The sequence below is a fragment of the Amphiprion ocellaris genome, chromosome 6 (genome assembly GCF_022539595.1).
Source record: "Amphiprion ocellaris isolate individual 3 ecotype Okinawa chromosome 6, ASM2253959v1, whole genome shotgun sequence".
Classification (NCBI taxonomy): domain Eukaryota; kingdom Metazoa; phylum Chordata; class Actinopteri; family Pomacentridae; genus Amphiprion; species Amphiprion ocellaris.
This window is the reverse complement of record NC_072771.1, coordinates 24,708,564-24,728,574: the sequence shown is the minus strand read 5'-3', so window position 1 is coordinate 24,728,574 and position 20,011 is coordinate 24,708,564. Positions and strand designations below refer to the sequence as shown.

Below are 20,011 nucleotides of genomic sequence, written 5' to 3'. Positions count from 1 at the left end.
TTCAGACCGCGCCTTAAAATGTAAAGAAAAAAAGTTCAAAAATCGTATTAGTTGTGGACACGGTTCGCTTGTGAACACGGTTCGCTTGTGAATGTTGTTAAACAGAGTGAATGATGTTAAACAGAGTGAATGATGTTCATGTTTTCTAAAATGTGCGCCACAAACATTTCGATGGTCGGAGCATTACCGGTGTAACACATCAGTGTGCGCTTCAGCGCGGGTCCGTCCAGAAACACGGCACCGATGGCGAGAGTACCCGGAGGACAGCAGGATGTTGTGGTGCCGACCAGAGAGCTCTGATAAGCTCGTTGGGGAGTTTCTTGGCACCGGCCCCGTAATCAGGTAAAACCTTTAAATCTGGAAAACAACAGCAGCTGCAACTTATATGTAGAGCACAGCGACAGACGGGACGAAAGAGGGTCACGGAGCCGCCGTGGATCGGAGAGTAACATGCGCAAACACTTAGTCCGCTTTAATGCCCCTTACTAAACCTGCTAACCGAGAACTGCGGCGACATTATTGAGAGATTTTATGTGTATTTCAACATAGCAGCTTGGATGTTTGCTTATGGAGGCGACATAGTGCGCGGACGGCAGCCTGACCTCGGTGTTGTCGGTAAGTTAGCACAAACGCTAAAGCTAGCTGCTGTTGACAGAGTGAGGTTTACACAGCGGAGACGTGGAGGTAGTTAGAAACCCCGAAAGCTCAAATGTATCCCGCACGTGTTGGTGACTGCAGTTAACCAACACTTGAAGCCTGTTAACCGGACCACTAGCACACTGGGTCATGTTGATACTGGCTGCGTCGTGCCCTGCTTTTACCGTAGACAGACTAATTGGATCACAGGGTTAGTGCCTCATTCATTTATTTTGTATTGTCTTACATTTTGTTTTGTCTTTGTTGTAGCAATAATGCAGTTAGAACAAATAGCAAAAAAAAAAATGCTTTCGATCCACATTGTTTAAAGCAGTATAATCTCTCCTTTTTGCCTTTCCTTAAATATAATAAATCAGAAATTGTGTTTAAAGAGACTTTAGCCTGTCTGGTTTCGAGATTTCGTCAGTGTAAAGATGTTGGATTTTGATCTGGACCTGGTCTAATGTGGGCTACAAGTGAAAAATGTGTAGTAGAATCTGATTTTTCCCCCCACTTTAATTTTTTGCTCTCTCAATTCAGACACTGTGTTTTAAAGAATCTTGAGCTTCTGTAAGACAATCTTGTGCAGATTTGCCCAGTCTGTATAGTGGCTGTATATCAGGACCTGGTTTTAATGCCGTCTACATTTGACAAAAATAGTGATATCTCCCTTTATGCATTTTCAGAACTACAATACCGGTTTTGCATATCAGAAATTGCTTTTACCCTCTCTGCAATCTCTACATAGAGTAAAGGCAATTCATCTTTGCTGCCTTATTTCCTGTTATTTCAGACCATTTGGTAAATAAACATGCCTTATATTTAAGTAAAGGAACTGCAGTTAACAAAACTGGTTAAAAATTGAATTGTTTTAAAAAATTTTTTAGTTCTCATCATTTTGGAGCTGGAGATTTTAACTTGGTGTTGGCTGAAACCTCTTTGGGAAACTGCCCAGCAATCCTCTCTGCAGGAAAAACCCTGCACACAGAAAAGATGCTGCTGCCTTTAATTATATATCATGTTGGCCTCATAGCCAAAAACCTACTTATAGTTAATTGTAGAGCCCAGAGACTGCTGTTAGATGTGATGAATAGGCAAAAACACATTCATTTCTGTTTGACTTCTCTCCAGTTGTGCTTTATTATAGTGTGTTGCCTACTTGCAGAAACAAAATGATAAAAAACTGGAGTGTCATTGGTGGGATAGCTGCTGCCATCGCAGCCGGAGTATACGTTTTGTGGGGCCCAATTACTGAGAGAAAGAAAAGAAAGAGAGGTAAGAAGTGCAACAGTGTAATACACAGATTAGCAATCGGACAATAATTTTTTTTTTAGGGCCGACGTCACATTGATTATTAGTAATCAAGGAGACAGATAGCCGATATGCAGAAATGTCAGACAGCTGTATCAGAGCTACAATAGCACATTTTTAAAATTGATTAAATAAAACGATACAGACAAATGCTGATAACTGGTTGATCCCTAATACGGATTATACATTGGACTCTGGTTACACCGCTGTAAATTACATTGGCTCGTGCTTCCCCACAGGTATGGTTCCAGGCCTGTTAAACTTGGGCAACACCTGCTTCCTGAACTCTTTGCTTCAGGGCTTGGCGGCTTGTCCATCCTTCATCAGGTGGCTGGAGAAGTTTTCAGGTTTACCAACAATCCAGTCATGCAAAGACAACCAGCTGTCCACTACACTGTTGCAGCTTCTCAAAGGTACATGAAACCAGTCTGTCATAGAAATCACTAGAGCATGATGGACATGCTGTGCTTGTTCACGTCTTTCACATGGATGCTGTTTCTGCACTGACAGCTCTGTCCAGTGATGAGCCTGGGGAGGAAGATGTGCTCGATGCCGGATGCCTCCTGGATGTTCTCAGACTGTACCGGTGGCACATCAGCTCATTTGAAGAGCAGGTTAGCAGGTTATGCTGTTGAGTGTTTTTGCCATATGTAACATAGGGTGCAGTGTTTTATTCGTCCTTCTGTGTGGTTTATCCCCTCTCAGGACGCACATGAACTTTTCCATGTTCTCACATCGTCTCTGGAGGAGGAGCGGGATCGTCAGCCCAAAGTCACTCATTTGTTTGACATACAGTCCCTCGAGGCGAGTTGTCATCCCCCTACATGCATTATCCCCAAATCTGCAAAATGTACTGAGATCTCGCTTGAATGCTGCTCTATGTCCTGTGTAGTTTAGTTTAGCTCATGTATAGTCTGGAGTTTTGGCATGATTTTAATCTAAAACGTCAATCTCAGAACGTGGACCGTAGTAAGTGTAGCTATTTTCTGTGTATATCTTTATTTCATAACAGAGTCTCTCTGATCAAGATGACAAAACTATGACCTGCAGAAGTCGAGGTAAGAAGACAAAGGAATCACAGATCCTGATAAAACTATAAAGAAGTGTATTTTTCATTTGTGTTATTCTACTGTTTGGCAGCTCCTCTTCATCCTATACCATCTCCGTGGAAGTTTCAACATCCTTTCCACGGTCGTTTAACAAGCAACATGTCCTGCAAGCGCTGCGAACTACAAGTGAGTATTTTCTGTTTTGTCAGGGAAGTGAATAGCGAGTTAGTTTGTGTTGTTTGACCTCCGCTTTGTGTTATATTTTTTAGAGTCCAGTGCGATATGACTCATTCGAGAGCCTGTCCCTGTCCATTCCTTTACCTCAGTGGGTAAGCAAACATGTTAGCAACACATAAACACTATCATTATTACAATGTCTCGACTTAATATACCATTTTGACATTCTGTTTATTGTAATTGAATCTATATTTGTTCTCAGGGTCGGCCTATCTCTTTAGATCAGTGTCTTCAGCATTTTATCTCCTCAGAAACCATCAAAGAAGTGGAGTGTGAAAACTGCACCAAGGTACATTTACGACAGAATCAGTGTCTTGTTCATTTATGGAAAATATTTTGTTGAATGATTTACTGACAACCAAAGACTGGAAACTTGTGGTTATGCTTTAGACTAATTTTCTTGATACATTTTTCTGTTTTTCTTTCATCTCTGTTGTGGATAATTACTCTTCAGCTTCAGCAAGGGACCACAATAAACGGGCAAGTTCTGGAAAGCCAGAGGACAACATTTGTTAAACAGCTAAAACTGGGAAAGGTAACTGTATTCATCATGTCACTGTCGGCTAAATATTAACAGTTGCTTGTTGGAAAACCTGTACACAGCTAAAGTGTGTTGTTTTTAACCCAACTTAAGTTAAAAAAAAAAAAAAAAACTCTCTGTTAGCTCCCTCAGTGCCTCTGCATCCATTTACAAAGACTGACATGGTCCAGTGAAGGAACGCCCATCAAACGGCAGGAGCATGTGCAGTTCACAGAGTATCTGTCAATGGACCGCTACAAACACAACAGCTCCACACTGAGGAGTCAGCGGATCAAATGTGCTCCGAAAGCCATAAAGGCCGAAAATTTAGACGATTCCATGGAGAAGCCCACTGCTAATGGCGCTGGTATGTTGGGTTTTCTAAATCTGTAACCTCATTCTACTTTAAATTCAGTGTGTTTTTTTGTCACGCTTCATTCTTTTGGTGTATTTTCTTTTACAGATTCAGAGCATCATAACAACAACAAACCTTTTTCCAATGGAACCTGTTCGTCTGTATTTCTTCCCTCTCCTGGTATGAATCCACAGCTCAGTCTCACATGTGACTACAGGTAAACTAAAGCTATTCAGTGATGTGGAAGTCAAGAACAGAAGATAAATTAAAATGCTCTTGTTTCTTGTTGTTGCCTTTATGTTAATCTGATGGCATTCAATTCACACTTTTGCTGTATTGAAAACTGTCTGGAAATGTTTTTACTCAAAGTGTTTATTCACACATGAGATTGGCATTTTAAGTTACTATTAATGTAAAGGAGTGCATGGACGAAATTAGAATTATGTTTATTTTGATCAATGTTAAGATCACAATAAATGAACAATATAGGGGGCAATTTATTTGTATTGCAAGTGGATAATTACAATATCAAAATTTAATTTTTTTTTTTCAAAAACCGGGTCATATTTTCACTCCTTCACTCAGTGCTGTTTCGACATCTAATTTAGCGTTGAGCTGGAACAGTGTCTAACAAATCTAATGGTCTGAGCCTTTTTATTGAAGAGTAACTTGTATTCAAATGGTCCTCACATTTTAAAGGGTGAAAGGCAGGAGAGTATCAGTGTTAAAGCATCTAAAACTTAAAGGAAATGGGAAACAGTCAAAATAACGAAATACTTGCTAGAGTGGGAAATTAGTGGAAGAAACTGAATAAATGTACCAAGAACAAACGCATGCAGATGACTCCATAAAGGGCACAAGCAGTGACTGATTGTCTGTCACCAGTACTGTCTTTTAATCCAGTATTTTTCCTTCCAGCTCGACAGAATATCTTTTCCAGCTCACAGCTGTGCTGGTTCACCACGGAGACATGCACTCAGGACATTTCATCACGTACCGCCGCAGCCCTCCCTCCCCTCGCAGCTCCTCACCCTTCAGCTCCCAGTGGCTGTGGGTGTCAGATGATTCGGTACGCAAAACCAGCTTGCACGAGGTGCTGTCTTCCAACGCGTATATGCTCTTCTACGAGAGAGTTCGAAGGCTCAGCCTCGCCCTGTGCTCAGAGGAATAGCCAGAAGCTCACAGCCAGACTGATCTCTGTCTTTCCAGTCAAACTGTTACACTTGATGTGCCAGTTACCAACAGACGGCTCCGTGACGATGAGAGCAGAGAGGAAAGCCATCGAGAGCTATTAATATTTTTGCATCATGGATCACAGCGCATTGTTGAAGGTCATAGTTTGATGTGTTCTGGACTCTTTAATTGCTGCTCTGATCAGAACAGGAGGCTCTTAATCCCAAAGATAATGGACCTGCAGGATTTTAGTCAGATATCTTTGATCATGTAACCTACTTTGTTTTGAAACGTTACAGATTCTGTTATGTAACATTTTGGCTTCTACAGGACAAAGAAACAGGAACACCTGACAATATATAGTGCAGACTGAGGTAATAGCCCTGCAATACATTGTTCATGATGCTTATGTTACTTTTAATGAGGCAGTCAGAGGTGTTGACTCATTCAGTGGCATTTTTATGATGCTGTAGTTTCAAGTGTTGCATTTGTATGCGATGTACTTCAAGGTGTTCCTGTTATTTTGTCCACAGACTGTAGTTTACAGACTCAGACAAAAGTAGTGGATTAGGACTTATCAGAGATGTTATTTTGGAGTTGTTGCATATGAAAAGTCAGGTAGGTACAATCTCCCTTAACTCTGGCTCTCTGTTGTCTAATCTAACTTGCCTAATCATTCCCGGCAGTGTACCTGATCTATATTGGAATTAATGTTTCGATCGACTCGGTTCAGCTGTTGAATTCGATATTTAGCTGTTTCCAATCATCTTTACACTGTGGTGATTTGCAGAGCTGAACAGTTGAGGATCAAGTGCCATGTGTTGAGACTTTTAACTCCTGAAACCACGAGTGCTACCAGTAATGTGAGCGTCCAGTTGGGACTGTTCCTGAAAATATGACGCATCATAGCCATTTGGCTTTGTGTGGGTGTGTCACAGATTAACAGTGATCTGCCCTCAGTTAAAGCTAAAGTATAACTACAAGTTTCTGAACAGGTTATACTGATTGTTTTTTTAATTATGTGTAACTGAGAACTGCCGTTTCCTACTGAACCAACTAAGTCCAAACAAGAGATGTTCCGGTGCAAAACCCCTTAATGTTTGCAGTTTGCACTGATGTATATTCATGTGAGATTGTGTGTATTTGTGTACAGTCTGTTAAGGTGATTGTTTTCAGGTAATAAAGAACATGCAAATGTGAACTTTTAGTGTTTTTGTTTATTAAAGCAAGGTAAGAATTTGCTACTTTTAAGACAGTAGAGGATGTCAGTGAGACAAGCACGAACTATCTGAAGCCTTGACAAAAACACTGAATCTCACAAGCTGAAAATCTCTCAAAAGAATAAATAAAATACATAGTTTAAAGGGATGCTAAATGCAGAGACTGCCAAAATAATATTTGGTTAAGTGGACTTTGAAAATTCCACCCACTTACAAAACCTTGAGAGTTTTTAAAGCTCTGGAAAAAGGACAGAATTGGATGTTGAGTTAAGATCAGTGTATCAAACTGTTTCCAAGGCCAGAAAATGAACTTCAATGTTGATTTCTTGTTGAAATCCTACAAAGTTTACATGGACAAATGAATACATCAGCAGCCCTCTTTAACTAAACCCAGCAGAGTTTCTACCAAGCACATAATCTACGGAGTGTAATTCAAAAAAGTGACATCTTTCACTGTTATTTCAACTGTCCTTCCAACACAACACAGATTAAAGACTTCATTTTACTGCTCTGTCACAATTAGTTGAATGTTGTCTCAGTAGGTGAAATGGAATGCGAACCAGTAATGTAAGATACTCAGCAAGACTGAATTTTTCAGGGGTTTTTCCATCTCGGATCATCAGGGCCCTTCTGCTTGCCTATCTCTGATTTGCATGATTATTTTTCACAAAAAATATGAATATTTAAAATACTATCTTTAAAATTTTAGTTTGATGTGTGTGTGTGTGTGTTTTTATAAAAGGAAAAACCTCTGAAGGCATTTGACATATTGACCTAAACTTTCACAAGTATCTTTATAAATATCCATATTATATGCTTATAAAAATTCCAGGCAAATCAGAGAAGGTCAAGCAGAAATACTTCTAAAAATGTGATGGTTTGTGATGGAATGAGGTTTTTATTGAGGTTTCCAGCTTCTAAAATAAGCTTAAGTGGTGAAAAATGTGTTGACAGTCCACACTTATCTCACCTCGTGCTCCTATTTAATGTGTCAGATTCAGCTGCAACATCAACAAACACACTTTAGATGTGAGATTACTTGATGTGCCAGGGGACTTCTGACGAGGCTAAACTGAAGCTCCATTGTCTCTTAGTGTTCCTTGGGCAGCAGTACATCTGGTCCAGCCCACAATGTACACTCGGCTTGTTTTCATTTCTTGCTGCCCTGCAGGATGCGTCTAAAGGTGAGGTTGATGCGAGGCGAGAGAACCTTCTTGCGAACAGGAAGACTGTGGTACCAGAAGGTGTTGGTCGGCGGGTTCATGAGCAGCAGGCTTCCATGAGCGAGCTCCAGCTTCACAGGTTCAATCTGTTGGCTGCTCTGCTTCCCTCGAGCGTCTCTATGTCTGAAGATGAAGTCTCGAGCTGCTCCGAAAGAGACCGAGGCGATGGGAGAAACCGGGTCCAGCTCCCTCTCGTCATCCCGATGCTCACCAATGTGGTCCTGCCCGTCTTTGTACCTGAAGGAAGACTTCCAACAGTAAATCTGATCTCAGACTGAGAGATTTACAGCTTCTATTAGTAGTTTCTCACCTGTTGAGCAAGACAAAGTTGAATGTCCATCCTGTTGTTCTGGTCACAGCATCCCGAATCTGTTCCAGGGTTGGAGTCCATGGGCGGGCCGAATGTTTCACCCCAGAATAAGTGTAATTTAGACCCTCATCTCCATATGTTGCCTGCTTTCTCGGTATATCGTGCACCTTTCCAAACACCTGCACCTTTGCTGCCTCTCCTGAAACAAAATCAGCAACAGTTGTTCAACTAAACTGCAACTTCTGGTCACAACTTCACAGAGGAAGTGTTGATGTTGTACCTGTTGAGTAGACCACCTCCTCCTCCAGCTGTTTGAAAAGCTGGTCCGCTTCCTGTTTAGAGAAGAGCAGTGCATAATCACAGTCCAGTCCGTCCGCCTCGATTTTTCTCCAGGGAACAGGATGAGCGAACTCTGCTAAAACTGCATCCTCTTCTTCCTCAGGATCCTCCTCCTTCATCCTCTCACTTTTCTCCACTTTAATCTTCTTCCTTGGACTTCTTCGGACATCAGTGGAACAAGAGCGTTTACTCTGTTCTCCCATCACAAAGTTGTCCATTGCAGTAAGCTGCTGTCAGTGGTAAAATAATGAAACATTACGTTTTTTACCTTTATACCTTTACTGGTTTCTTATATGCAAGAAGACAAATCAGGAGTATTTCCTCTTTAAAAAAACACAGATTCCCACTTTTGGGGTTTCATATGTAACAAACCTGAAGAACCAATCCTGTCAACCTGCAGGGTGGAGCTTTCTCTGTCATTATCAGTCTTCAGAATCACTTTGTGCTTTGAACGTGTGTGACTGAATTACTCCAATATAACAACTCGCCAGGTGTGCTCGAGCTGCTACCAGTGGAGAGGAGTGCACAAAGAGTGAGAGAACTACATAGATCTGCACATTTTAGAGGAAACAGTGTAGAATTACATGTAAGCCATCTTAAGGCAGGAAGGTGTTATTTTCATGGGAAAAAATTCAAAATATGTTGCTTTGATACACAGATTTCAGGGGTTTAATCTGATACCAGAGAGGAACTTTAACACTGATTTTTAAATAAATGTACAATTCTACACACTGTTTAATCTAACAATCCTGTAATTTTGTAGGGTCTTAATTTTAATTAATAATCTGAACTGATCAGGGAATTTGTTAGAGTTTATATTATTGTTGCTCCTAACCTTAATATTTAAATTAATCTAGTAAATTTGCCTGTAATAATATTGTAGGGACATACCTTAATCTTTAGTGTATTCAGGTAAATTTGTATTTTACCTAATATTGCATAGACTTAACTCTAATATTTAAATTTGCTAGGTAAATTAATCACCCTAATCTTGTTTCTCTGCTGCAGGTTGTTGTTTAAAATGTGCTTTATGCATCTTAACTGTTATATTCTCTTCTCTGGATATCTTGCTTTTGTGTTTATGTCTGCCAAAGCCCTCTGTAAACGCTTGTTTTTAAAGGTTTTGCTTAAATAAAGCTATTATATTATTATATGTTGTATAACTACTGAATAAAAGGGAGGGCTGGAATAAAGAGTTGCTTTTATTATTAACTGATCTATTAACTGTTTCCTCAGTTTATGCCCTTCACACACTCAATGAGCTTCACAAGTGCTGTTAAAAAACATACAGATGATGAGTTATTATCATAGAAGACAAAGACAAGCAGCAAACTGTCACATCTGAGAACCTGGAACAAAACTATTGAGCACCTCTGCCTTGAAAAACACTCCAATGTTTACTTGATTACCAAGATGGCAGACTATTAGTTTCAGACTATGAGACAACCATTTTGTTTGATTTCTTAAAAATGGCGGCTAAACAACAAAAAAGACGTCAAAATAAAGACAAATCTGTGTTGTTTTGAATGTGGGATGGTTATGTATGAGTGTGGCGTGGATGCACGGCGCTGTTTCTCTAACTAACAGCAGAGAACATCGCTCAGCTGATGCTCTTGAACAGCGCTCAGCTCATTAACATAACGCTGCTTCCGTCACCGTTTTGGCGCCAAACATTTTAACTCTGCCGGGAGAGGTTTGGATTTCTGAGGAGCCTGCTGCAGTTTTAAGCTAGTTTTAGACATAACACTTATCTCATTGACGTAGCAACAGCTCGCCGTCAAAGTGTTTTTCAGCAGAATGATTGGGCAGAAAACTATTCATTCATTTTTCTCGCCGGTGTCTAAAAAAAGGACTTCTGCAGAGTTAAATGAACCCGAGGAGGATGCGAAAGAGCCGGTGAGCCTTATTTCTTATTGGCAACTCAACTTTACCCACACGTGTAGCTTGTTATGCTAAAACATCGCGTTATTTACATTTAAAAACACTTACAGTTCATTTTTAGAGCATTTCAAACACGGAGAGGTTTGTCTTTTCCCGGGACTCGTTATCTAAGCTGCGTTCAAGGCACCGCCGCGTTCTGTAATGTTGTTGCACAAAACGACGATGCTTGCGCCACTCCGTCGACGCTTTCTAAAGCCAGTTTCTGTTCGTCTCTTACCTGCCCTGTGTTTTGCCCAATACACTAAAATTGTGCAGAAGAAGCAGAAGCCCTGTGCGGGGGAGCCGGAGCCCCGCAGCCCGCCTCCTGCGCCTCTGTCCCCGGAGCAGCTGGACCGGATCGCCCGCAACAAGAGAGCCGCGCTGGTGAGGCTCTCCTCGGCTCCGACACCGCCGGGGCTCGGGGAGAGCTGGAGGAAGGGACTGTCGGCGGAGTTCAGCAAACCGTACTTCAAACAAGTGAGAGGAGGAGTCTGCGCAGTGCACATGGGTGTCTGTGTTGTTGTGAACAGTTTTAATAACTTTATTTTTCTCTGCCTCAGCTGATGAACTTTGTTTCTGACGAGAGGAAGCGCGGCACCGTTTATCCACCTGCTGAACAAGTGTTCACCTGGACACAGATGTGCGACATTAGAGATGTGAGTTTGACAGCACTCTGCTCTGTTCCTGTCCACAAATCACATGGAAATCCGTTAATACTGGGCATGTGTCTGCATGTGTTACTGGGAGTTGTGGTTTTTAAGTGCAAAAGGTGGTAAAGGCATGCACTTAGAGGACAGGACAACACACTGAAGACTATAGTGCAACTGAACTGAGAATATCAATGTTAACATAAAATATGACAAGAGTCTGTTTAAAACTGTGAAACCTCTGAGAATACTTTGATTTTCTTTCTTTCTTCTTAAAGTGTTGCTTGATGCTTTGTATGAGGTTAGGGTTCGTAGTGCAGGACAATCTGCTGTATGGATGCCCTCTTTCTGTAAAAATAAAGTGTACTATCTCAGTCATATCTTAATAACTTCAGTCACAGATGTGTTTCTGATTCCAGGTCAAAGTGGTGATTCTTGGCCAGGATCCCTATCATGGACCTAACCAGGCTCATGGATTGTGCTTTAGTGTCAAAAGACCAGTGAATCCTCCACCCAGGTTTGAAGCCTTTACAGCGTCTCTGATGGAAGAGTGTGAATGAATCCTTTTCTTTTGATTGCACTGTGAACACAGAGTATTTACCAGCCGGGATCATGACGGTCTCTGCACAGAAACATGCAGTTGTTATGGAAACTTGAGCTCAGGGAAGGCGATATGAGTCCAGGAGTAAAAGGATATCATATATAATCAGTTGTTGAGCCAGTCTTCTGCTGTGATCATCACATCTTTGATCCTTTTCTTTCCCAGTTTGGAGAACATGTACAAAGAACTGGTCTCTGACGTTGAGGGCTTTCAGCATCCTGGACATGGAGATCTGACTGGATGGGCCAAACAAGGTGCTATTTTAAAAATACAGCTGTCTGCTGAATGTTTACACACAGTTAAACAACCAGAGAGCTCCATCTGTGACCTCCATCTGTGACCTCGCTCACCAGGTGTGCTGCTGCTCAACGCCGTGTTGACTGTCCGAGCACACCAGGCCAACTCCCACAAAGACAGAGGCTGGGAGACCTTCACTGACGCTGTGGTTCAGTGGCTCAGCAACAACCTGGAGGGCCTCGTCTTCATGCTGTGGGGGGCGTATGCTCAGAAGAAAGGAGCTGCTATAAACAGGGTGGGTCTGCACTGTTGGTTTCCAGAGTAGAAATATAGGCACACGGGTTAATTCACAGTCTAATTTTCTGAAATGTATGCATTCTAATACTAACTAGCTGTATTTCACTATAGCACAGCATAAAACCTTTGTTCACATCTAGACCTCACAACTTAAATGGTAAAACTGCGCTTTGAAGCAAGATTGAAACAATCTTTAGCAAATCCCAAAGCAGAAATGCGCTTCTAAAAGCTGACGGTAGCCATCTCATTCATTTGCAGTTTTCCTATTGGACACTGAAACTGAAATACTGACATTTTCTGTCTAAAGCTTCTGGAATGATGTTTCCAGCAAGGGGGTTACTGTAGGTCATATCCACAACCTGTCAGAGGGCTGTTGGTTAAGACAACTACAACTGCCACTGCTTCCTTACAGATCATTTTCTTTGCTGTTTATTTTCCTCTTAAAACAGGTAACATATGATAACCCTTTATTAATCCCACAGTGGGGAAAATTGCAAATTTGCTCCAGCAGGTGGGGTAAAAATTGTATCCAAAGCCACTAGAATGTCCTCGAAATTGACTTCCCTCAGAATAACGTCGGTTCTGTGCCTCCCATGATCACATTTACACATTGTTGCAACCTGACAAACACACACACACACACACCTACAGGTTTTATTTTCCTGTGGCCACCGTGCACATCTGAATTCATCAGGTTTCCCTGAATAGTGAGATTTGACATATTTATAGCTGGAGTGTTGCAACTTTATCAGAAGGTTTATTTTGTTTCTGATGTCGGCTCTCTGACAGTGAATTGCTTGATCTATCATGTTCCCTTTGGATCTTTTTGACAGGTGTTTGTTGTGATAGTCTTTGTACTTGTGACTGTTTAACTTTAATAGAGGCATGTGTTCATCTATTTCCAGCATTGTGTTGATGGTGTGGCACTTTGCAATTTTAAATCGTTAATCCCTAAAAACTTTCAGTGTAAGCTTTATAATAAGTTTTCTTCTGTTTTCAGAAACGCCACCACGTCCTGCAGACTGTGCATCCTTCACCGCTGTCTGCTCATCGGGGATTTTTTGGCTGCAGCCATTTCTCAAAGGCCAACGAGCTGCTAAAGAAATCTGGAAAGTCTCCCATCGACTGGAAGGATCTTTGAGTTGTTATGCATGTTTGCTTTTCTACCACCTGTGACTAACAAAAACCCACCCATAAGCTTTCTTTCTGCTGTTCTCAACAGTTCTACGTTTAGTGTTTCTTCATGAAAGCATTCATGTTGGCAGTTTGTTCTATACAAATATTCTTGAAAGCCTTTTTTCCCCTCAAACGTCCTGTTGTAATGCAGTTTCCCTGTTGTAAATATGTTTTTGTACACTATAGGCCTTTTTAGTTTGCACATTAAAGTGTCCTTTTTTACTTTTCTACCGAAATGCTGGATCCATTAAAGTGGTTCTAAATAGTGACTGTCGTGTTTCTGAATGTCTCATATGAAGTGTGTTCTGCTAATCTATAACGCAGTGGATTCTCTCCACATTCTTCTGCTGAAAGTTTTTTCCTCCTCAACTTTGTGAATTTGAATTCACCAAACTGCTTTTGCAGAAAATGTAAAAAAATGTTTTTTAAAACAATCATCTTTTGAAAACTCTTAATCTGAAAAGCCACTTCGGACATCAACTACAAGGTGTTTCTCCTGAAATGTGGCTGAGTCAAAGTATAAAGCAGCAGGGAAATGAAATGCCAAATAAAAATACCTCACGATTGTACCTAGGTACTTCACTACTGAGTCTGGGTATGTAACACTTTGAATCAGAAAAAGCTTCATATATCCCTGAGGGGCAATTAGGTGGGCAAAGAGTGGCAAACAAAAAAAAACAAGAAAGAAAATGCACTAAAAGGTTAGCTCTACATCTTGAAAATATGCTAAGACAATACTTAGTCACTATAATATACAAGGATAACCTTTATGCAGGCAGATTATTTCTGCCTAATACATCCTAAAAAGTATTCATTTAATATTGTCCATTTCAGTTTGCTGTGATGTATACTGCATGGTACATTACCTGTGCAATACAGCACGTTTTACAGTTTTTACTATCTATGCTTTGACTGTAGACACACAGATTAGGACTAGCTAACCTCCCCACTGTTTTATTATTCAGAATAAGAGCAAATTTATTCACGTTTGGATTTTTTGTGTTTGTTTTTTTAGTGGCTGTTAATTAATTTGAAAATAATTTCAAAGAATGGTAAGTTAATAACCATTCATTTTATCTGATAAATACTGTCTAATATGTATGTAATTTGTTAATTAAATGGCCCCTGGACTTCCAACATATTACAAAAAATAGTCCCAGGACAAAGCAAGTTGACTATACTACATTTAGGTGATCTGAATAAAATAATTGAAATGAGCACATGATTATATTAAACAGCTGTCAAGCTCCGATTCTCTATTTACTTATCAGTATTTAGGGCAATTGAACAAATGAAGTTTAAAATACATTTATTTCGTCACTGTTATAGTTGTATTGTTTAAATGCTAATTTTTTCTCTCCATGTCAAATCTGCAAATTAATTTCCTTTTGGGATTAATGATATTAATAATTATAATTGAAATGTGTTTCTTAATGAAATGTTTTATTTGATCTTACATAAATGGACAAACAAATACATTTTGTACTCTCTTTAAGTACAAAAATATAGATATGGACTAAAAGCTTAAATAAATGACTTATTTGAAAATAAAAGTCCCCTGACATAAATAAAGGTACTCCACAAAAAATCCTCTTATTAATCTATTTATTTAGTTACTACTTTTATTTCTAAATATACTGTCTGATTGATGTGGTTTTTTCGGTATTTGTTAAAAGGGCATTCCATACTGGTCTATTCAGCCTATTATTATTATTATTATTAATAGCGACAGTAGTATGTAGGTTTTTGACGTCGACGTAAAGGCGTGGCTCCACCAATGACGTAATGACGTCGGCAGGAAGTGTAGCGGGGCTCCTGCTCAGCTTCGCCCCTGTCAGCTCTGCAGCGGTGATGTTTGTACAGTTAAACAAGTGACAAAGCGACGATGCCTGTGGAGAGTCTTCCTGTCCGGGATGTGTCCTTACATTACCGCTTACTCCAGCAGTATCTGGTGCTTCTGAAGAAATACCCGATACTCACTAAGTCTGTCACCAGGTCAGTACATCTGCTCATTCACTGACGGCTACTTCTCTGCTGTCACGTTTCCTCAATTTGAAAGTTAAAAATTCCAAGTTTTTACTTACTGAAACACAAAGTCAATCCATTGAAGTTAAGTTTATCTAGCCGTTTTTCTACACTGTAACCATAAGAGTTACTTTCAGCAGCTGCTTTGTGGTTGTTTGCGTCTTTTAGCCCACTTTGTTTGCTTTGACCACAGACTGGCCTTTTGTCACAGTGCTCTGCTTTAACCAATCAGCATTTACTTAGAGAACCTCCCCTACCCTGATTCCACTTAATCCTGTCTGTGAAAGCACTTGTTGCATATTGACAGAGTTGTTTGTGTGTGTGTGTGTGTCCTTGTTTTTTTTCAGTGGCATTCTCTCAGCTTTAGGAAATCTTCTGTCTCAAACTTTGGAGGCAAGAAAAAAGGCCAAAAATGGAGCCCCGGTTACTGAGGTCGACGTGGCTGGAGCTGCTCGCTATGCCATTTATGGGTGAGATTTAATACAAAAAGATAACTGACCAATGATCGTAACATTGCGTTCCAGTCAGATTAGAGAATGAGACAGAGGAATATGTGTCAACCTTGGCACAACATGATTACAGTATGCGGAGGTAGAGTGTTTTCTCTATTGAACAATCAAAATTAAAATCCTAAGAAAGAGAAAATCCAGCCCCAAAGGTGAGTGCAACAAAAGTGAATACACCTGTGATCACTGACACACAAGTTCAAAAATCTGTGATCACTGAAAATAAACTGAGTATGGCTGTGATTTCTAATTAATCTAATCAATGGTTCAAATCCCAGTCAGGGCAGGATTGTCCAGTGAGGACCTTTGGGCAAAGTCCTTAGTGCTGCCCTACCTGCCTACCTTATACCTACTCTTAGATGTTTGCCACCTTGGATAAAAACATGTGCTCAAAATGTAAACTGTAAATTGTAACTCCAATTCAGCAGCAGACTGAGACATCCACCCTGCAAGAAGGAGCTCTGTCGTAGGTCCTTCATTCCATCTGCTATAAGACTTTACAACATCAGCATCACTGGCTGATGTTAACATAAACTGGACTCGTATCATATCACGCCAAACCATAAAAAATTGCACAGCAATTCTTGCACTGTGTGTGGGGTGTGGGGAGAAATAAAGGACTTATCTTATGTACCAAAATACTGGCTGACAAGATGCCTCACAGTCTGCAGAGGTTTGGCAGAAGAGGAATATTTCAGCATTATAGAAATCCAAGGCACACTGCCAAAATCACACAAGAGTTTCTAAGGAGCAAATAAGTAAAGATGATGACCTGGCCACGTACTTAGTTTCACTTAAATCCAATTGAACGCCTTTAGTATATTTCAAGAGAAAGTCAGAGCAGCAATACGCACTAAATAAATAGAGTCTGAAAAATGAAAGAACATCTCTCCAGAGTTTTGTGCCACACTATCACTATCCAGCCCAAGGATTGAGTCTGTCATTAAAAATAAAGATGGACATGTGAAGTATGTATAAAATAAATAATTAAGATTTCAATCTCAGTAATTAAACTACTTGTTTCTCTTGTTTTCAGTTCTTACTGTGCGTGTATTGTTTTGTTATTTTATCATATCATTCCTTGTTGCCTTTCAGGTTTCTTGTTACCGGACCAGTGAGCCATTACTTTTACCAGCTGATGGAGGTGTGGATGCCCACCACAGACCCCTTGTGCATAGTCAAACGTCTGCTACTGGATCGGCTGTTTTTCGCCCCCGGATTTCTGCTCCTATTCTACTTTGTAATGAACATCCTGGAGGTGGGTCATCTGAGAAAGTCATGCCTTCATATCGTCTCATTAAAGAAGGACAACAGTGATTTGATATCACACTTCCTTAAATTTGGGGGAGACAGATTTTACAATAAGAGTGGTCAAATTTGCCGCAGCAAGAGATATTCTTGAATTTTACCTTATACAGTACCAGTCAAAACTTTGGACACATCTTCTCATACAAGGGGTTTTCTTTGTTTTTAATTACCTTTAATGCTGTAGCGCAATACTGGTGACATTAAAACTGTAAAATAACACAGGAAGTTACATAGTGGACAGAAAAGTGTAAACAAAGCAAAACAGAAAAAGTGTTTCATGTTTAAGATTTCTAACGGTAACCGCACTTTCCCATAATGAGAGCTTTGCACACTACTGACAGTATCTTAATCAGCTTCACTGTCATAGATGCATCCAAACATTTCAGTAGTATACTATGACACAAGCTCAATATAGAATGAATCCTACACCTCCCATAATACAGTAGGACTGAAATTATCACTTTTAACATGTCTTCTCTTTGAAATTCAAAAGATTCCTATCACAACTTCACAGGGTCCAAAGTGAGGCCTTAAACTGTTTTGTTTTGTTTAATTAAAACTCCTAATATCTAAAAATGCTGAGTAGGAAAAATATTTGGCTTCGTTTTCCCATTTTTGCTCAAAACAATTCAAACACCACCACCACCCCCAAGAAAAAAAAAAAGCTCAACTAATTATCAGAATAGTTGCTTTTTTTTCCTTCAGGTGATCACCTAGTTGTTCCAGCAATATGCAACACACTCGAGAAACACTTTTATATAGAAAAGCATGTAGGATTAGTGACCAGAATGTGCATAGTTTCCTGTCCTGATATGGAGAGGAGCGGTAAACGAATACTGCAGTGGTCAGGAATGACTTCTTGTATTAGTTCTTACTGCAGTGGAGCTGAAGGAGATTTCCACTAAAGACACTCTGTTGTCTGACCAGCAGCTTGTGTAGAATCCTTTTGATATAAATGAAAAAAAAGAAATAATATGTAAATAAATATAATTGTTCTAAACTGCACTCAGGCCAAAGGGTGGCAAGATTTTGAAAAGAAGATGAGAGGAAGTTACTGGACCGCCTTGAAGATGAACTGGAAAGTCTGGACCCCCTTCCAGTTCATAAATGTCAACTTTGTGCCTGTTCAGGTACGAACTTCACTGCCATCCTGTCCTCAGATAAACAGTGCGTCACACGTCTCTTCATGCCTCTATGTGTCACTGTGTCTGTTTTTTGCTTTCAGTTCCGAGTGCTGTTTGCCAACATGGTCGCATTATTCTGGTATGCCTACCTAGCATCTGTGAGGAAATGATGCCACCAGAGATTTCTGCAGCGTCAGAGAACTGAGACGATGCAACCAAGCCAAGTTAACTGTGCTACTGTAAAGCTGTTCCTAATCTGAACAATAACTTCCACATGCAGTAGCTCCTCTGATTAACAGGTTTAAGCCATTATAACATGCTGCTGTAACACTTTGGTTATATGACTGCCTTTGTGGTAACAAAACAGCACTGCCAAAAGCTTGAAAAACCTAACTGTAAACATTAAATAACGTGATTGAGGAAGTCTCTAACACCGGAATGATGTCAGATTTTAACACACTGCCTACATGCAGCTCCACCCCTGAGCTGACAGAAACTTCTGGAAATGTGAGGAGTCATTTCATTTTACAATAAAAGCAAACTTTACTTCTTAGTTACAAGGTGCTTTAGAAAATTAAAAGACAACAAGACATCAGTAAAGTCTGTAGACTTTATTTTTTGTATTTGTCATAAAAAAAATTAAAACGTGTTGTGTGTATTTGTACTGCCACAATAAAAGTTTTTAACACAGAATTACACATTGAGGAATGTATTGATGTTCAAAATAAAAGTCCTAATAAATAAAAAGCGCATGTTGCTATTTGATCTTCATACATAATAAACAAACGTACATCTACATGTACATTAGTGTGGTGTATGAACCGTGTCAGTGTCCTCAGCCTCCTCTCAGACGCATAGTCATGTCGATGGTGCTGTGCTCCCCGACGCTGTAGTCCGCCAGAGTCCCGGTCATCATCTCCCGGCCCTGGTGGATGAGTCTCTGCTGGCTCACAGGAACTCCCTCTCTGTGCTGCACTCTGGTCTTGAAGTCAGCAACAGTCTCCTCAGGTGTGATGTCGTAGGTGCTCAACTTTCCCTTCTCGTTGCGGAGGAACACCTGGATGTTGGCGGGCTGAGTGACCAGCAGAGACACCTGGGAGCCGGACTGCAGACCGTAGTCCCTCAGAGACCGGGAGTCGTCGCTTAGAGGAGTCCTCTGGCCGTTACTGATCACCAGCTTCTGCCTGACAGGGAGGTATCCCAGTCTGGTCTGGATCGTCTTCTTCAGAGAACCGACGGAGTCCTCCGGGTTCACATTTATGCTGTGGGAAGTCCCATCCAGCATAATGATGCGGATCTCCATGTTTCAAATGCTGCAGAGGAGAATCAAAACAGCTGTCAGTGAAAGATCTCAGGTTGTCTCACTACAACTGAGATAAAGAGAGGCTCTTACCTTGTGATGACTTTTTTTTTTTTTAAAGACAAAACTGAAGTCCTCAGATCAGATGTGTAAACAGTGATGGTGATCAGCTGCTGTGCAGAAACGTCCAGCTGATCACAGTTTATATAGAGCCAGCCTCAGCTCGGCAGCACCTCCCCTTCGCTCAAGATTCGTTTTCCCTTCTCGGCCTTCATAACTTTCGGTTTCCATTCTCCGAACATGATTCTTCTGGATGCCAGAGATGTTTTTATTATATCAAACACTCTACATTTTAAATGAATTTATCACCAAACAAGTTTATCATGCAGCTGCAGCAGAGACAGATAGTCAGCTGCTGATACAAACAGGTTTACAGGGAACTTTTACAGCTCACCTCATGATGTGCGGTCAAATAAGGACTGTTTGTATGGAAACAA

General features: G+C 40.5%; 5 protein-coding genes across 9 annotated transcripts; 3 read left to right on the top strand and 2 right to left on the bottom strand.

The window, feature by feature from the left end:
• The first annotated feature begins 186 nt into the window (after nucleotides 1-186).
• On the top strand, nucleotides 187-6,482 carry usp30 (ubiquitin specific peptidase 30). Of its 3 annotated transcripts, none has more exons than XM_023298990.3 (13): nucleotides 187-342; nucleotides 1,802-1,911; nucleotides 2,187-2,360; nucleotides 2,458-2,561; nucleotides 2,653-2,751; nucleotides 2,960-3,005; nucleotides 3,088-3,182; nucleotides 3,266-3,325; nucleotides 3,436-3,522; nucleotides 3,688-3,768; nucleotides 3,898-4,120; nucleotides 4,217-4,325; nucleotides 5,027-6,482. In XM_023298990.3, exons 1-13 carry the CDS (start codon nucleotides 272-274, stop codon nucleotides 5,277-5,279), a joined length of 1,512 nt encoding a protein of 503 aa, XP_023154758.2. In that variant the 5' UTR covers nucleotides 187-271; the 3' UTR covers nucleotides 5,280-6,482. The 3 variants fall into 3 exon arrangements, with proteins under 3 accessions (XP_023154758.2, XP_035799120.2, XP_023154759.2); XM_023298991.3 differs by lacking the exon at nucleotides 187-342 and adding an exon at nucleotides 351-615; XM_035943227.2 differs by lacking the exon at nucleotides 1,802-1,911 and having other exon boundaries at nucleotides 238-342.
• alkbh2 (alkB homolog 2, alpha-ketoglutarate dependent dioxygenase) lies at nucleotides 6,479-10,708 on the bottom strand. Of its 2 annotated transcripts, none has more exons than XM_023298997.3 (4): nucleotides 10,532-10,708; nucleotides 8,315-8,600; nucleotides 8,035-8,233; nucleotides 6,479-7,961 (listed from the first exon to the last, which is right to left on the bottom strand). In XM_023298997.3, exons 2-4 carry the CDS (start codon nucleotides 8,589-8,591, stop codon nucleotides 7,652-7,654), a joined length of 786 nt encoding a protein of 261 aa, XP_023154765.2. In that variant the 5' UTR covers nucleotides 8,592-8,600; nucleotides 10,532-10,708; the 3' UTR covers nucleotides 6,479-7,651. The 2 variants fall into 2 exon arrangements, with proteins under 2 accessions (XP_023154765.2, XP_023154763.2); XM_023298995.3 differs by having other exon boundaries at nucleotides 8,315-8,603; nucleotides 10,532-10,702.
• unga (uracil DNA glycosylase a) lies at nucleotides 10,039-13,520 on the top strand. 2 transcript variants are annotated; one of them, XM_023298993.3, is made up of 7 exons: nucleotides 10,039-10,269; nucleotides 10,570-10,770; nucleotides 10,854-10,949; nucleotides 11,360-11,457; nucleotides 11,707-11,795; nucleotides 11,895-12,073; nucleotides 13,076-13,520. In XM_023298993.3, exons 1-7 carry the CDS (start codon nucleotides 10,171-10,173, stop codon nucleotides 13,214-13,216), a joined length of 903 nt encoding a protein of 300 aa, XP_023154761.2. In that variant the 5' UTR covers nucleotides 10,039-10,170; the 3' UTR covers nucleotides 13,217-13,520. The 2 variants fall into 2 exon arrangements, with proteins under 2 accessions (XP_023154761.2, XP_023154760.2); XM_023298992.3 differs by lacking the exon at nucleotides 10,039-10,269 and having other exon boundaries at nucleotides 10,379-10,770.
• A 1,532-nt stretch (nucleotides 13,521-15,052) lies between these two features.
• Nucleotides 15,053-18,907, top strand: pxmp2 (peroxisomal membrane protein 2). The gene is made up of 5 exons (XM_023298998.3): nucleotides 15,053-15,246; nucleotides 15,624-15,746; nucleotides 16,878-17,040; nucleotides 18,101-18,220; nucleotides 18,316-18,907. The coding sequence occupies exons 1-5, from the start codon at nucleotides 15,137-15,139 to the stop codon at nucleotides 18,382-18,384; spliced, it is 585 nt and encodes a 194-aa protein (XP_023154766.1). The 5' UTR covers nucleotides 15,053-15,136; the 3' UTR covers nucleotides 18,385-18,907.
• On the bottom strand, nucleotides 18,811-19,767 carry LOC111588557 (polyubiquitin-like). Its single transcript, XM_023298999.3, has 2 exons — nucleotides 19,608-19,767; nucleotides 18,811-19,527 (listed from the first exon to the last, which is right to left on the bottom strand). The coding sequence occupies exon 2, from the start codon at nucleotides 19,515-19,517 to the stop codon at nucleotides 19,050-19,052; it is 468 nt and encodes a 155-aa protein (XP_023154767.1). The 5' UTR covers nucleotides 19,518-19,527; nucleotides 19,608-19,767; the 3' UTR covers nucleotides 18,811-19,049.
• Between the last annotated feature and the right edge of the window lie 244 nt (nucleotides 19,768-20,011).

Coding starts and splice junctions, on each gene's coding strand:
- usp30 (XM_023298990.3), top strand. CDS start 272: ATGTTGTGGTGCCGACCAGAGAGCTCTGATAAGCTCGTTGGGGAGTTT. Junction 1,912..2,186: donor GAGAAAGAAAAGAAAGAGAG/GTAAGAAGTGCA, acceptor GCTTCCCCACAG/GTATGGTTCCAGGCCTGTTA. Junction 3,326..3,435: donor CCATTCCTTTACCTCAGTGG/GTAAGCAAACAT, acceptor ATTTGTTCTCAG/GGTCGGCCTATCTCTTTAGA.
- alkbh2 (XM_023298997.3), bottom strand. CDS start 8,591: ATGGACAACTTTGTGATGGGAGAACAGAGTAAACGCTCTTGTTCCACT. Junction 8,234..8,314: donor GGAGGTGGTCTACTCAACAG/GTACAACATCAA, acceptor ATTTTGTTTCAG/GAGAGGCAGCAAAGGTGCAG. Junction 7,962..8,034: donor AACTTTGTCTTGCTCAACAG/GTGAGAAACTAC, acceptor GTCTTCCTTCAG/GTACAAAGACGGGCAGGACC.
- unga (XM_023298992.3), top strand. CDS start 10,456: ATGTTGTTGCACAAAACGACGATGCTTGCGCCACTCCGTCGACGCTTT. Junction 10,950..11,359: donor AGATGTGCGACATTAGAGAT/GTGAGTTTGACA, acceptor TTCTGATTCCAG/GTCAAAGTGGTGATTCTTGG. Junction 11,458..11,706: donor CCAGTGAATCCTCCACCCAG/GTTTGAAGCCTT, acceptor TTTCTTTCCCAG/TTTGGAGAACATGTACAAAG.
- pxmp2 (XM_023298998.3), top strand. CDS start 15,137: ATGCCTGTGGAGAGTCTTCCTGTCCGGGATGTGTCCTTACATTACCGC. Junction 15,747..16,877: donor GCTCGCTATGCCATTTATGG/GTGAGATTTAAT, acceptor GTTGCCTTTCAG/GTTTCTTGTTACCGGACCAG. Junction 17,041..18,100: donor TTGTAATGAACATCCTGGAG/GTGGGTCATCTG, acceptor AACTGCACTCAG/GCCAAAGGGTGGCAAGATTT.
- LOC111588557 (XM_023298999.3), bottom strand. CDS start 19,517: ATGGAGATCCGCATCATTATGCTGGATGGGACTTCCCACAGCATAAAT.